At 39.1% G+C, this 16,598-nt stretch overlaps 2 protein-coding genes across 2 annotated transcripts in view; one reads left to right on the forward strand and one right to left on the reverse strand.

The window, feature by feature from the left end:
* The window catches only part of LOC115749813 (universal stress protein PHOS34), a 27,057-nt gene continuing 10,459 nt past the window's right edge, over window positions 1-16,598 (forward strand). Inside the window, exon 1 of the mRNA XM_048275079.1 lies at window positions 1-16. The gene's annotated coding sequence lies outside the window, so the exon portion shown is untranslated. The remainder of the gene's footprint in view (window positions 17-16,598) is intronic.
* LOC115749812 (ubiquitin carboxyl-terminal hydrolase 17-like) lies at window positions 6,011-13,106 on the reverse strand. The gene is made up of 11 exons (XM_030686785.2): window positions 12,450-13,106; window positions 10,175-11,402; window positions 9,998-10,086; window positions 9,112-9,197; window positions 8,870-9,032; window positions 8,645-8,765; window positions 8,357-8,514; window positions 7,697-7,781; window positions 7,382-7,594; window positions 6,936-6,997; window positions 6,011-6,854 (listed from the first exon to the last, which is right to left on the reverse strand). The coding sequence occupies exons 1-11, from the start codon at window positions 12,731-12,733 to the stop codon at window positions 6,137-6,139; spliced, it is 3,207 nt and encodes a 1,068-aa protein (XP_030542645.1). The 5' UTR covers window positions 12,734-13,106; the 3' UTR covers window positions 6,011-6,136.

The following is a 16,598-nucleotide window of genomic DNA, read 5'->3' on the forward strand; positions in this document are numbered from 1 at the left end:
CCAAAAAAAAAAAAAAAGACCTACTTTCCAACCAAAAAAATGCTCAATACTAAAAAAAACCTTTAACTTTAGCATTTGTGATAATTATATCCAAAAAGATTTTGTCTCATAAAAAACCTTTTTATCCTAATTCTATCCCAAATTTTTACTTTTGTCCCAATTCTACTGGTCCATTACTAAAAAAACTCTCAATTTTAGCATATGTCTCATATTATATCCAAAACTTTTATTTGTCTCATGAAAAATCTTCAATTTTTACTTTTGCTATAATTCTACTATCGTTATCCTTCTGTCTATAATTACCATTGGTTAATCTTACGTGTAATTTTCAAATGAATTGCACTATGCAAAGCTAACATGAAAAAACATCGAACTTTTCTTTTGTTGTTTGCGTCCCTTACATGTTGCCGTGAAATACATAGTCACTCAAGACAGCATGTTTTATATTCTCTTTGGCACTCAACAGCCCAAAGAATAACTAGGCATGGAGATATTCGGACGAACTATTTAAATTCTCGTCGTCCTTGAAACCTATTATTTCTAAATTTCAATGATTCATTAGTAAGTTCGATGAGAAAATTCGAGTCACGTAGGATTAACTAACGGTGATTATGAATAGAAGGCTAACGGTGGTAGAATTGGGATAAAAGTAAAAGTTGGTAATTTTTTATGAGATTAAAAAATGAGATATAATTTAGAGAGATGTTAAAGTTGATGGTTTTTTTGGGTATTAAATTGGTAAAATTGGGACAAAAGTAAAAGTTGAGATTTTTTATGAGAAAAAAAAAGTTTTAGATATAATTATTAGAAAGGCTAAAGTTGAAGGTTTTTTTTTTTATATTACGCCCAAAGAAAAGGCCTCTACTTTAAATCTGACTAAAAAAAAAAGAAACTCCATCCTCTATGACCACGCTCCGTCAGATCATAGCCGCCACCGTAGGGGGTAGCTATCGCCCTTCTCTTAGCCGCCGGTGCTCGTGTCTGCCTCTTTTCTGTGCGTCGTGCCCTCTCTTTCTTTATGCCATGTGGCGTATTCCACCGACAACCTTGGCCGCCATATGTCACGAGCCACAATGCGGAATTTCAGACAAGGTCGTCCATGGTGGGGGTGGCCTGGGGGCTGGGGGTGATGTTGGGGTTTGGGTGGCGTGGGGCGGAGAATGGCTGTAGTATTGGAGACGCATGGCGATCGGAGGTGGTTTGCGGCGGACAAGAGCAGCGGAAGTTGGTTAGGATGGTAGGGTAGAATTTACTAATTAGGGTTTGCTTTGGAAGGTTGAGGAATTTAGAAGATGAGCAGGGGTAGTTTGGGAAGAGAAGTGGTGATCTTGTAAATAAATATAGGGCTCCGTTTGTTTTACGAAGAACGAATAATTTGGAAGATATTTTTATAAAATTATAATTGCTTGTATCGCTTAAAAAATGAATGAATGAGAAATATTTCCATTGATCACGTACATGTTTAGGCATAAATTATTATTGATAATTGAAAACATTTTTTATCGAAAAATTCTTTCAAGCGATACGAGCTATCATTTTTAGGAAAATACTTTCTACATCATTTACTTTTCGCAAAGCAAATGGATCCCGAGTTTTAAACTTATGGTCAATGCAATTATGTGTCCTCCGCTAGAACGCGATGCAAAATGGTGTATTGTGGAAGCAGAAGTAGAGGATGGAAAGTTGTGTTAATGTTGAAAGTGAGGATTGTGCTTGGGTTTTCCCGTCTATTTTATTTTCAAATCTTGAACAAAATTTTTTAAAAAATATTATATCAACTTTATTCGTGTCACGTCGGACGATCGGCATGAACGTCAACTATTTCCAGTCCAAAAATCGATCGGATAAACCAAATTAGCACCAATAAAAAATATTTAGGACTAACCGATCTAATTAAAAGGTTAATTACTGAATTGGTACAAATGTAATAAATTCAAAACTTCTTTGGTGTTTTTTCACCAAAATTGGTGCTTCTCTTGAGACAACCTAGGATAATAACAGAAACTAAACACAGATGGTTTTCATGCATCCCACTAAGACTCCTCCCTTGAGGAGTGCCGCCAAGGTTACTTTGAGTAGAATCTCGTACTCGAACTTGGGTCATATTGTATTGAAATCGAGAATTCAATACAATATGAGTGATACAATTGAAAATTTTATGATCGAGAATTCAACGCGGGAATAAGAGTGGTTGTCCCGAGTTGATAACAAAAAAAAAAAGCAAGTTAAACGGAAAAAAAAATAGTGAACAAACAAAATAAGAAATGCTTATACGTTACCACTCTCGGTATCAGCCGCAAAGACAAGTAATTACTTAATAAACTAGTTAATTAAAAAAAGAAAAGAAATTGGGTGGAAACTTTGGAATTCGTGACTTAGATGCTCCTGCTTTATTAGACAAATGTCCGCGACGCAAGGGATCATGTGGCGCACCGACGTTTCTGATGCCTTCTTGTAGCTCCGAACATCTTGGCAGATCTTTTCGAGGATTTTTCCAACCGCTAACTTCGGATTTTTTTAAAGGATTTTTCGATGCTCATCTAAGTAAGCCTATCGCTCTTGAAGGGAATATGAGGAATAAAAAAAAATGGTTTTATTTCTCGTTTTCGCGACGCCGCAGTCTTGTAAAATCTCTTCATAGTAAAAGCGAAGTTGTCGTGATTTCCACACGTGTTATATTCAAGGAAATCGGAGATACCGGAGCACTTTAACTTTCGAGAGCCAAACTTCTAGATAAAACTGGCACACCCGTGACAAATTTACCTTTCATTAGTTTTCGTTAAATCTAACCATCAAATTATTGAGTTAGATAGCATGTGGCAGTTCACGGGTGTACTAGTTTGAGTTTTTTACGCTTTGTTTGTCAAAGGTGTATCAATATGAAATTTTTTGTAGCATTAACTCAATTTAACGGAAGGTAAATTTGTCACATGTGTATCAATTTAAGATTTTTGGTGGTTAAAAAACTTAATTTATGGTAAATTTATCACATATGTATTAATTTAAGATTTTTGATAGTCAAAAAAATAGTTTAGGTTGAATTTGTCATAGTTGTATCGGTTTGGGGTTTTTCGTGGTTAAACAAATAATTTGAGGTAAATTTGTTACAAATGTACCAGTTTGAGATTTTTCGTGATATTAACCATACATTCAACTGCACATATGTTATATGAAAACCTTATGAAATATGATCCATGCGAATTTATGAGATTTTGCGGGATCATTATCAATCGCTCTATTGACATATTCAATTGGGGAGGCAAATGGAGCTCGAAAAGATTCGAACTCGGATCTGCTGTCATCATATTTACGAGAAATTTTGTGATTGTGGGGTCGTTATCAACTGTTCCGAAAGATTAAACCGTCAAGTGAAAACTTAATTTAATATTTAAATATTCCATCGTAATTCAATTATGTCGGCTTGTTTCAACTTGGGCGATATGGGTGGCCCATGCAGATTGGGAACGTGTCGTGACTATGTATGGACAGACATGTATGCCGGGGATAGGCATGCCCACGCAAAGAGCAGCAGGAAGATGCGCAGAAGAACGTGCGCCGTCATCTCATCACCATTTCTGCCATGCGCGAGTCCTTATCATTTGTTCCGTTCCTCTTTCGGCACCGAAGACCACCGCATTCCAAATCCTTTACTCCAGTTGTCCCCGAAAGATTTCAAACTTTAAATCTTCCTTTTTCCGTTTGGTCTTATAGAAAATTCTCGATTTTCACTATAATCTCAAATCTGCTCGCACGTCAAAAAAATCGCCACTAATTTACTCAAAATTATTGACATTAAAACAAATTAGAAGTTTCATTTTTTAAAACCTGAGTTTCAATATCTTGTAAGGAACAGTATAACCTTCTGATATTGATAATAAATGGGTGGCGATTTTTGAACTCGCGGATAGATTTGGGACTAAAGTAAAAGTCGAAGACTTTTTATTATAAAAAAAAATTGAGATAGAATTGGCAATGGACCTAAAGTTAAAAGTTTTTGAGGGAATAAGTCCTTGGTAAAATCCCAATAGAAATTTCAATGCAGTCTCTCGAGCAGAAAAGGAGATCATTGTGATTCTAGCTAGGTCATCTTATATTTCCTCGAATTGATCTAGTCAGACACGTTCGACTAAAAAGTTAATCTTTTAGGATTGCCCGTTGCGTGTCACCACCTCCCAGCTATCCTAGGCATTCGATCAAGGTTTACGTCGGTGAAAGCTTCAACGGCTCGTGTCATCTCTCTACAACAGCTTTATGTTGATTCGACATTTGTTGACAATTATTTGTCGAAAGACCAAATCCAGTGTAGCCCTATTTTTTTTCATTTGATTTTGGGCATATTGTCCACCCGCATTACTTCTCCAATCGGTAGATTACCAGTGATGGAATAGCCCACGCGACAAATTTAATTGACTATGAACCTGGCCCCGTATCTATGTTCGTAACCCATCAGTTCCTACTGCTAGGAATGAGGATTGAGGAAGACGTGAACTTTTATGGCCGCTGTGTAACTTGATCTTGTCACGAGCATGAGTGTCGTTTGCCTCCCGAAAATTAAAAAAAAAAGTTACAAGAAGACACACCTTGCTATAGAAATGGACCAAACCGACACAGTGAAAATTCTTTGTTGACATTGTATGAGTCACCCAGCTTCCAGAAATTTCCTGAAATGAGCTGCTGGTCTCTCTACGTATGTAGGCATGTAGATATATGTTCGACCTCGCATTATTGAATCGGCCAAGTCCAATCAAAATAATTGCACATAGATCCAGAGCTATGGCTACTTGCAGGAATTGACCAGTACATGTCCATTCTCCACCTAGATCATGTCAAAGACAAATCGGATCATTCGCACGTGGAGGGCTTGAATCTCCCGTCGGATGCACAAGAAGAGGAGAAATTTCAAAGTCCTCCAAGGCAGGCCATGGGGTAGGTTCTTTTCAGATTTCAGACCCACATCCCGATTTCAGACAGGGAAGTTCTTCCCGTGCATGCATCGCCCATTTTTTGGTAGTTACACTACCTGGTCGTGAGCGTCCCCTAGTGCAATCCCCGGAGATTGCTACGGTTTGCCCGTTCGTCTTTCCTCGATTAAGATCTGAATTCGAATCGCACACTTTGGTTTCGAGAAGCGCGGAGATAATACGCTTTTGGCGATCACTAAGAATGCCACGCCCATGGGGATCGACTGAGATGCTTGAGGAGTCCACGACTCCGCCCAAGCATTCTTCTGGACAAAAGAAAGGTGCGAAGTCAGCTGGTTTGATTTCGTGGTGGTTAGACCGGTCCTCCTTATCAACTATCCCACTTGGCCGTCCCTTCTTTTGACTTTTTTCCCCCAAATCTTTTCTCGGTTTTGAAGAGACGCTTCCATTTATTGGCCATAACGTTGGCGACTCGCGCAACCTCGGGATGGAGTTGCAGATCGAAGCATGGAACCAGAAGTGGGTTCTCATGGACTTTGGGAAAATTTCCCTTCTTGATCTGTACAGGTTCTTGCACACGCATCGTAACTTTGGTACCGGGTAGCCATTGTCACAACTCCCATGTCGCTTTTAATAGCGACCGTCAAATCACCAGTACCAACCTAATTAAGAGTTCAGCCATCTCGACACAACCAGTTTGGGCAACCGAGGTATTTGCTTAAATCTATTCATACCCCAAGACCAATCTTAGCGGAATGGTGGAACCCATCAGAAGCATGAGACTGATGGTTCAGATCAATCCGCAAGTACCAAGCAATTTCATTCTGGGGATACCGAAAAAAACTTCTTGGACCAGCTAGTAAGAGAACTCATAATCATAACGAACTCGCTAAAAATTCACCAAATTTTTAAGAGCAGGCGGCAACTGCCCGCAATTAACTACCAATCTTATCCACCATGTCCACACAGATTCATTATTGTAAGCAAAGCTCCTCTATGCACTATCTTGATCTCATGATCTTCCCAGATTTAAAAATCGGAACAGAATTTCCAAAAAGAAAGCGAGCTGCAAAAAAGGCCAAGCATATGCAAAATGGCGATTTACTCATATTTACCAAGACATGACCAGCCAAAAGGATTACAATTTTACATAAACCTTCCCCATAACTTTTATTTACCCACCCTCTATCTTGATTCCTAAGTAATTAAAAGGTCTAATCCGTTCTTTCTCTCGCCGATCTTCTTAAAGAGATGCCATTTTTCACATCATAAGAGCCGTTCAACCGGGCTAGTCTCCCCGAGTCACTCTCTCTACATCTACTACTACTACTACTACTACGATGACTACTACTAGTGCTAATTTCTAACTCACTACGCCACTTAGTAATGTTCGAGTTCAAAAATTCATGACCTCCCAGACCGGAATCCAAACCGTCGCTTTGAGATGGGCTCGTTTCAGCAAAACCCGAAGCATGTCTTTCTGGATTGGCTAGGGGTGAGTGCCTTGAATAAAGGGGAGACGAAGAAGAAGATGAAGTGTCGGAATCAGAGGAGTTCCTCCAGGGGCTGCTCCAACCTCGCACTGGGTCACCAAATATATTATCTGAAAGGTCGTCTGCGCTGGCAGAATCTTGGGTCCCATCCGTACTGCAAGATCCTTCATCCGAAGTGTTACTGAATAGGGAAGAATTGTCACTTGAAGAATCTTCTTCCAGTATCCTTTGCAACCGATGAAACTTTGAATAGAAAGAGTCAATGTTAGTTGAGCCATCTGAAGACATTGAATTGGGGTTAACATCACTGGAAAATCTTCCCAGTGGCTTAATGCTCAATGCAGCAATTTTCCCGCTGCTTCTGGCAAGTACTACTTTATGTTTTGGGTCTGCAGAGAACACTTTGTCCCTTATCGATCTGGGGGCCCGGGGAGAGCACCTATATAAGGTCAACATTCAACTAATTCAGTGATGTGCCACTACCATTGTTGATCATCAAACACATAAAAGAAATTATTACCTAGCATAGAGTAGCATGTATGCCCCCATTGACAGGATGCTCTCAAGTTCCATTGGTGTTACCTATTCAAGAGTAATCAAAGTACAGTAAAAAAATCAGTTTTAGAACAATTCGGTACGATCCCATTCTGCTGTAAGCAAAAAAGTTCAACTAACATTATAAGCAAATAAACTACTACTACGATAAAAGCTCATACAAAGTAATAACTAGCTACTAAAACCATCAAGAAGCTCCGCTCTGGTTAAGAGCAGGCAATTGGTGAATGGTTAAAGGCACTGGATTTTATGTCAAGGACAATTGCATATGCAGATATTAAGTTAGAAGATCAGAACATTCAGGAATGTAGCCAAATGCAAATTCCAAGAATCGATGGGAATTAGTTAACTGAAGAGGTAACATACACTAAAGAAAGCTAAATTCTCTGGAGCAATGATGCATGAACATACCGTGCTGTCATCGATCTTGAACCATTTGTTTTGAGGATTCTTGACATAGCACACATAATGACCAGAAAATGCAGCATTCATGACATCCAAGTGGACTATTACTCCATACAGTCTGTATATAGGCGATTTGTCACTAGTTCCACTCATATAAGGAGCCAAGTTGAGGATCTCCGGGAAACGAACCAACTTGTTGAGCTTTCCACATTTTCCTGACTGTTATCAAAGAAAGGGGTCAGTTTTTTGCACAAGAGTAGACCCAAGGAAACACACCAGTTGAAAGTATTGTCAGTATTATTGATCAATTTTCGTCAATACCTGAAACCGTTTCAATGCAATAGTAAGCACATTTGGAGCCTCCAATATTGTCAATCTCTTTCTGGCCTTCTCATAAGATTTGCACCTGAGTGAATTTTAACATTAACAAAGTGAGTACAATCCCCAAAACCTACTATGCAGATGCGAAAAAGTACTAATCAAATTAGATGAAGTGACCAAGATAATGGCTAGGAGGATTTGAAAGGCATTGACGAGACCGTATTTGAGCAGAATTGTAACAACAAAACAGTAGGACATGCCGTGGGCATTTTAAATAGGATTTAACAACATTAAAGGCATAGAGCAGCACACTAAAAAGTGCGATCTAAGGGCAGAGCATTCAAGCATATCAGCTCAAGGTTGATACGCAATGAAAGAATATCCTACAAAGACCATGATGCTTAGACTTCTCGTAAGTAGCAACCAAAACAATCCCCAACCAATCAATTCACCAAAGCCTTCTTATTGATGGAGTTAATAGCATCTTCATATTCAGATGCAGGGACAAAATAAAAAACTCATTTCATCTTCTTAAGCATAAACCAAAACTACATTTCGTAAAAGAGGAACACTCTCCCTAATAAGACCCATTTGTCTGACAAAAAATTATGTCATCAAGACTGTCCTTGTGAGCTAATAAAAGAAGCAAACATAACCAACCTGCCACAGTGATACTTGTTTTCTCCATCCAGAGTCTCATTTTCGGTAAACCGATGAAGAGCTTGTTCCAAGGTTCCAATATCTCCTTCTATCTCAACAGTTAGATCCATCATTCTTTCCTGCCGCTCAGATTTTATTTGACACTTGGTGCATCTTATCTGTGGTTAACAAAGTCTTGGCCATATAAGAATTTTCTCATAGATGATGCAGAGAAAAGTAAGTGCTTCAATGGTTGTTTTAAAAAAGAGAGAAATGCAAGGAAAATCTTGGTGAAGTGCATCACCCCACCTTTGACCGAAGATAGCCGCCAAATGTCAATCCCATCAGAGTGGTTTCCTCTTTTGAAGAACCGGACTCCATCTCCACAGATTTCACAAGACAAATGGATTGCATCGCATCAATGGCGCACCTGACATATTAAACTTGCTAAAGGAGCTGGGCCAAAATGAAACAATTTTGAAATAGGAACAAGACGAGCATTTTCAGATCTAGAGTGGACTTTTCCAATAATACCTTAAAAATTCATGAGCGTCTTCCTCTCTCCCATTATGAAGCTGAGTTCCAATTTTCTGTAATTGGGATACGATCCTAATTGGAGAGATTGGTGAGGTCCTTGCTTTGGCCTTTTGAATCAAGCTCTCGAATTCACACATGAAACACCACTCCTTCTTTGGACCTGACACAGTGAGACAGTCGTTAGTGTCACAAATTTCGACTAACCACACATGCCAATGGACAATGTCTCATTAACTTACAAAGTTTTGAATGAAGTCCCTGAAGAAAATATGCCATGAGAGGAGGAGTAAACGCCAGGCATTGCAACACTGCATTAGCATAACAACTGCAGAAAACCACAAATAAAAATAGGCTACTTAAATATCGGTTGAAATTCTATGGAAATTTAATTAAAAAAAGGGGAAAAAAGAGAGAGAGAGAGAGAGGAACTTAATGAAACTCAGCCCTCTCAGAACATTATAATTCTCAGCAAGAATCAAAATTTGCTGAGATGACAAGCATATACGAATGCTATTACAATAATCACAAGACGCCATATGGTGACACCATAATAAATAAATACCAAATAGGACATGACTATGTCACAAGCACATGAATGGACATATTCATTACGAAGAGCTCACTAAAAGACACATGTTCCAACTATGCTAAACATTTAGAACATTTGAGCAAAAGAGAGGAGCACAAGTGCAACATGTATGCATATTCATATGTTCTTTTGGTAAGATTATAATGTCTCTCAATTTCTTCACAACATGAGTTTAAGAACATAACAGAATTATCTGGATAACCAATCAAATCTCTCCCTTAGCTTATCTCAAGAGCCACAAAAATAAAATAAAAAAGCCTCAAGTTTTGCAAAATGAGAATGTCAATCTAGAGGCACGTGAACGCAAAGTCACCAGACAATGGATAATTTTAAAATGTGTAAGATATATATCCAATATACACCTGTATAGAGGAATTATCCTCCTCCAAAAATCTATCAAAGATATGTTTAGTGCTTTATGATCAAAGTAACTGATAGTTGCTACATCAACATGCAGAACCAAATCTAACGCATTGCTTCGACGTGTTATTGATTTACAAGTTTACTCTCTAAAATCATGAATCTTTCCAACTAACCTGTTCCCACAATTCACAAGACCGCATGGGAGCAATTCCACTTCTTTCCATGTATAAAGCTTGACAAAAAGATCATAAGGAAAGAGCCCCTGCAAAATAAAACAAATGTAAATGCAATTTATGGCAGCATAACAGATATCCACAATAAGTAAAAGCAATTCATGATTATTGTCGAACCTTGTCAGTGTATTTTCCAGATGTATCACTGCAATCTCCTGCCGGATACCGTTTGGACAACACAGATCCTTTCAATTGGACTCCAGCAGTATCAGTAGATGGCTTTATATTTTGCAAAGCCTTTAAAGAACAAGCTCCTGACTGAGAGGGTAAAGCAACGCTGTCTCGAACTTTGTCACTTTCAGTCGTATTGACAGGTGGAATCGGATGCCTAACACCAATCATAGTAGCATCTCTTCTCGAAGTATATTCCTGTCTGTAAGGAGCTCCATCAGAAACAAAAGTGGTGTCACCATCCCCTATATGACTTGATCTCTCACAGTTCAACGATGGTGGTTTGCCAGCACTCAAACCGCCTTTCACCACTTTCCCCAACAAAGTAGGTTCCTTGTCAAACTGGTTCTGAGGAAGAGCATCACGAGACATGAAGCGCTCTTCTTCGAAGCCTCTGCTAGGCGAGAACTGGTCATTACTTTGGAACTTACTAAAGGAGAAGAGCGTGTGAGATCGAGAAGATACTTCACTCAAATTGGCTTTATTCAACTTGGGCGGCAGGGAACTATCTGAGACAATACTTTGCTTCTCAGCGGGATCCACAATGCCCCGCCAAAAATTAGGAGAGTTCACAGATGGCTCAACCATCCGATCACTAGGTCTTTTGATACCTTCACTTTTTAAATCACATTGTTCTTGCACATCATTGCAGCCAGGCTTCTTATTTGACTCATCCAAAGTAGCATAGCTATAGACCGAACCAACTAAACTTGCAAATTTTGGAGAGGGTGGCTTAGCATCATCTCTAGGATCATCACAGATAGTGCCAGGCATGCTCCGTCCAACATTAGATGATCTATCCTCATCTGAACTCCCGGAATCATTTGAACTTTCACGTATTGAAACATCATCAGATAATTCATTACTGGCAGTGGGGGAAGAGAATCCAGAAAATTTGGCACTTGAAGATTGAGAAAGATAACTTTCTGACTCAACTTTGATATTTTTCTCAGGTGATGCGCTTGAGGAGCAGTTACTGTCTGCCAATGTTGGTTCATCAACAAAAGCTTCAGTAGATCTTGTAGCATCCCCACATGCATTCCCAAGTTTATTGCCATAATCTGCATCTTCCTCAAATTCTGTGGCCTTTAGACTATAGTCATTCCCAGGCTCGGGAGGACGGCATTCTTCCTTATGACCTTGTCTCCAGTGAATGATTTGACACTTACCCGAACTGGAAGAAGGCAAATTAAACACGTGTTATGACTATGAGGAAGAACCCTCCATAAGTAAGATTCAAAGATTGCAAGCACATTCCTGCAGACTAGAAAGAATATTTTCAAATAAAATTTAATAAAGGTGGATATACCACTAGCATCTCTAGTTGGCAACATGATTTAAATTTCCACTTGAAATGACAAAATCTTGACTAGCTAAAACAAAAAATGGGGATACAATTTCTACAAGCAGCAATAAAGTAGTTGTGGCTACATAATACACCGCCGCCCATGAGGGCATCCAAGGGAACTGTGTCTAAAGTCAGCTTATAATCTGCCTATTGAGATCAGCATGAACCAGCAAAACATAAATATCAATAAATTCTAAGAGACAAGAAAAAATTAGCGATTGAATTTCTTGTAGCGGCAATAAAGTAGCTGTGGCTACAAAAAACACCACCAACGATGGGAGGTCTAAAGGCAGCTTATAATTTGCCTATTGATATCACCGCATGAACCAGCAAAAAATAAATATCTTACAAATAAGAAGATTCCCACAAAATCCCCCTAATCCCAAAATTTTTAGCATGTTAAATTGGACATGATGCACGCAAAATTATACTACGTAAGATTGCCTCTGCACACTGGACTTTACATATGAACATAAGATGGATTTCTTGCCCACTAAACGGGGCATGGCAACAAATAAAACTCGCTGGCAGATGAACCTATCTCTCCACATTTGCAGATGTAATTATTGAGCCAAAATATGTTGAAAGAAAAAATCGCTATTTTCACAACGTTCACAATTTTAAATTATTCTTGAACGGAAAGAGCAAAAATTCCGTTTACTGCCACTGCAATTTGTGCAAATATGCCATATTTCCAGTCCTAAATAAAATTTACTCCCGCGACCAAAAAAAAAAAATTGGAACAAATTCTTGCACATTCTCAAAACCTAATATCAAGGTCAAAAGAACTCCCGCAGAGTTCCAAAATCAAAGCCTTGCCCAGCAATTGAAAAGAAAAGAACAAAAACCACCACAAGATAAAAATTGACGTACCAGTATCGAACTGCCTTGCAGCGAGCGCATCGAGTGGTAGTGGGGCAATAGCAGATGGCGCACTGATAGCCCTGGGGAGCCGAGAACGCGCCGTACCCGACGGAGGCCTCAAGCTCAGCCCTCGCGGCCTCTTCCGAAGCCAATACAAGCAGCCGCTTAATCTCACGGCTCCGCTCGACCGATCGCCGCCACTTCCTCCGGATCACGAACCCGATCAGCGGAAGCAACCCGCAAGCACAGAGGACCAGCCCCTGAACAAGCCCTAGATCCCACACCACGACCATTTATCGCTTACCCGGCTCCCAAAGCGCATGTAGCAAAACCCAGAAGCCCTAACCTCCTAATTGCGCGAAGACACATAGATTCCCCCGGGAATCAGCGAGCGAGCGAGCGTCGATCAATGCGACCAGCGACAGAATGCCGAGATCGAATTAGGACTCAGGAGTCTCCAATTTGGGGCGAAGAATTCAGAGACTGAAATGCTTGCCTTCGCGAGCTGAAGAAGGAAAAGGGAAAGTGAGGCTCGGAAGTCCAAGCGAGACACCTGGATTCGGACAAAAGAGAGAGAAATTCTTGTTGTGGAAGTCGAGAATTTAGGGATTTTTTGAGGTGTTCGTTTTCCACAGAGAGAGAGAGAGAGTCCGCGTGAAGGCGGAGGGAATAATCAATAATCTCCCGGTAAACAAATCAAAATATTTCCTTATTATTTCCTTTTCCCTTTTCGCCCATTTTACCTTTTTTTTTTTTTTCATTTCCCACAAACAATTAATTTTTCTTTGGGACGTCATTAATAAGCGATCGCCGGACCGGCGAGAGTTCTCCTACTTTTGACTTGATGTCCAATGAGTTATCCCTACTAGTAACCAAACAACAACACGATTGGGCCTCGTTTTAAGGGAGCCGATAATCTAACGACGTATGTGATATCACTCGAGGTTTCATCCGATGTCTCGCGATGATAAGTATTATGAATAGAATTGATGGTTGGCAAACACGATAGACAAACTAATTGGTCATGCACGAATGCTAAATGGAACGTGTATTCAATTATCAACATAGTCTAGGGCTAGACATCCGAGATCTAACGTGAGCAATGGCTATATCAATTACTACATAACTAGAGCTGCGTGTTGGAGATTGACTCATCGTTCTAAACTTCACCTATCTAATTAACTTTCGCATAATAATTACCTAGCCAAATTATAATAATTCGATCTCGTTTTTTTTCTCGAGGTACATCTGGGATCACAACGGTTAGTGATCTACCGAAATGCGTAAAATGTCACTTAAATGAAGGAAGACGTCAATAAAAAAGCACGTGACGACATGAAGAAATGGAATAATATAAACAGGAAATCTACATAAAAGCGAGCATTAAACATGATATGTGGAGAATTAAGATATTAATTTTTAGCCTAGGTGAATTTGTATGTTCTTAATTTAGCAACGCTCATAGATAGATCAAACACGCCATTGAAATTAACAACACGTTCGGCTAAGTCTAGAAGGAAAAGCACGATCCCTAGGATTAGCTAAATCATAATTGGCACGCATTAAAGTCATAATTAAGTGTAAATATACATGCGTTGTGTGATGTAATCCGCGCTATTCAGACCAAAATGAAGGGAAAAAAATCAAACTAGCTTGGACAAAAAAAAAACCAAACTAGCTAACCTAATTATGATCCTCGTCTGTCTAAAAAATTGTTATTATAGTTAATATCTGAATATATAAATACTTTACGCCATTGTCATATTGCACGTTTTAACTTCTTTTCGGGGTATAAACCAAGGCACAAGCAATCGCTTGGCAGGGGCCGATGTCAAAATGTGGTTTTGAGCTTTTTGACAACGACAAGCCAAAACCAGGTTTAGAGGTAAGTGACGTTTGGTTAGGAGTTTTAATTATCTCGTCTTGTCGGTAATTCTAGATAAGGCCAAAGGAATTATTAAAAACGGCAACAGAGAGCTTCCCATGCAACCACTAAGTCAAAAGTTTGGACCCTGTCGCTGTCCGGCAATCGTCTCTGATTCGCCCTCGGGTCTACGTTTGTTTTCCAGCCCAAGGGGGACCGCGGGTCGGAACGGGGCCGCCGTTTTGGAAATTGCCTTCCTTGGAAAGGAAGGGGAACCCATAAACTAATGCGCCGTGACTGGGAATTTCGGATACTTTGATCGGCGTGAAAGACAGATTCCTTTATTTAGAAATAGTTGTCGGGGGCGATGCAGATCGATCGGTTGGTATCGTGTTTACTTGCATACCCAATGACTGTTGCCTCTCGATCTGATCAAAGGCGGGTCGTCCATCGAAAGTCAAAAACGAAGGATCTTTGAAGACCTCTTCACCGTACTGATCGTGAGAGAGTTGGTATTTCCCGATCTGTGTTTGTTAGGTCGTCTTAGCGGCTTGACTAGTTTATTTCGGAAGCAAAAAAAAAAAAAGAAAGGAAATTGAATAATGGGGAGAAACAGGCGTAAAAGTGAAGAATTTGTTCGTGTGACTCACGTGGGAACATTTGATGGTCCGTGCGAACAACGTTGGTGGGACGAGAGTCGAGGTCAAGACAACGAAATAGGAAGCTGCTGCGAAGAAGATAAGAATTTCATTTGAGTGCTCGGCGTTCACAATCACAAAGTCTTACGTGAGCTTCGGATCTTCCCACTACCTTTTGCTAGTGAACTGTGAATGGTATCCGACCCCACCCCCCTAAAAAAAAAAATATGTGAATGGTACCTTTGTATATATTTCCGATATTCTATAGGATTTTATTAGCATAATAGTTTTCTATGACTGCGAGAATAACATGTTGTGGGCCACAAATTCATAAAAAAGCGGATTCTACAGTAATTTTTAATTATTATTATCTATTTTTTGTAGGCCATAATATGTTGTCAATCTAACGGTTTCAAAAACTGTCGTGTAAGCATATGCCTATTTTATATTTCATGCACTGAAATCCGATAGCTAGTGGTAGCCGGAATCAACGTAATCTTGTCGTATGTTACCTCTTCTGTGCAGTGAATATTGACCAATATCTCGTGTTCAACTCGCTCTCCGAGGAGAATAACTCTAATTATATTAATTTTTTGGCATAAAATGTTCTATGACTGCGAGAATAACATGTTGTGGGCCACAAATTCATAAAAAAACAGATCCTATAGTAATTTTTAATTATTATTATCTATTTTTTGTGAGCCATAATATGTTGTCAATCTTACGGTTTCAAAAACTATCGTGTAAGCATATGCCTATTTTATATTTCATGCACTGAAAGCCGATAGCTGGTGGTAGCCGGAATAAACGTAATCTTGTCGTATGTTACCTCTTCTGTGCAGTGAATATTGACCAATATCTCATGTTTGACTCGCTCTCCGAGGAGAATAACTCTAATTATATTAATTTTTTGGCATAAAATGTTATATGCGTTCCTTCTCGAAAAAAACAAAATGAAATCATATAGCCACATAGATACGACCACGCCGACGTGCGCATATGTATGTATGTATGTATGTATGTATGTATGTATGTATGTATGTATGTATGTATTTATATGGATATATAGAAAAATTACTAAAAAGTTCTAAATCTATTGCAACCGTAACAATTCAAACTTAAAACTTTTTTGTGGCAATTTAATCTTAAACATTTTGCAAGTGTGTCATTTCAGTCCATCTGATAATGCCGGGTGGCGACATAATATTTTAATATTTTTTATTTTATTTTCTTTTTTGTTCTTCCCCTTCCCTTTTCTATCACTAACCGATCGCCAAGGAAAAAAAATAAAAGAAAATCAAAATGTTAAAAAAAATAGTAAAATATTTTGTCGCCGGTCGGCCAAAATTCGTCGGATGGACTGAATTGACACAATTGTAAAAAGTTTAAGAGTGAATCGGCAAAAAAAGAGAATTTATGACTGAATCGACACAATTACAATAGGTTTAGAATTTTTTTGATAATTTTCTCATATATACACACGTTATTTCATGATTCACTCTTTAAATGTCAAATATGAAAGTTGACAGCTGGTAACCAAAATCAACGTGATCTTGTCATATATTACCTCTTCCGTGCAGTAAATATTAACCAACATCTCGCGCTCGACTCATTCTCCAAGGAGAATAACTCTAATTGTGTTAAATTTGCGGCATT

Source organism: Rhodamnia argentea, chromosome 2 (genome assembly GCF_020921035.1).
Source record: "Rhodamnia argentea isolate NSW1041297 chromosome 2, ASM2092103v1, whole genome shotgun sequence".
Classification (NCBI taxonomy): Eukaryota; Viridiplantae; Streptophyta; class Magnoliopsida; order Myrtales; family Myrtaceae; genus Rhodamnia; species Rhodamnia argentea.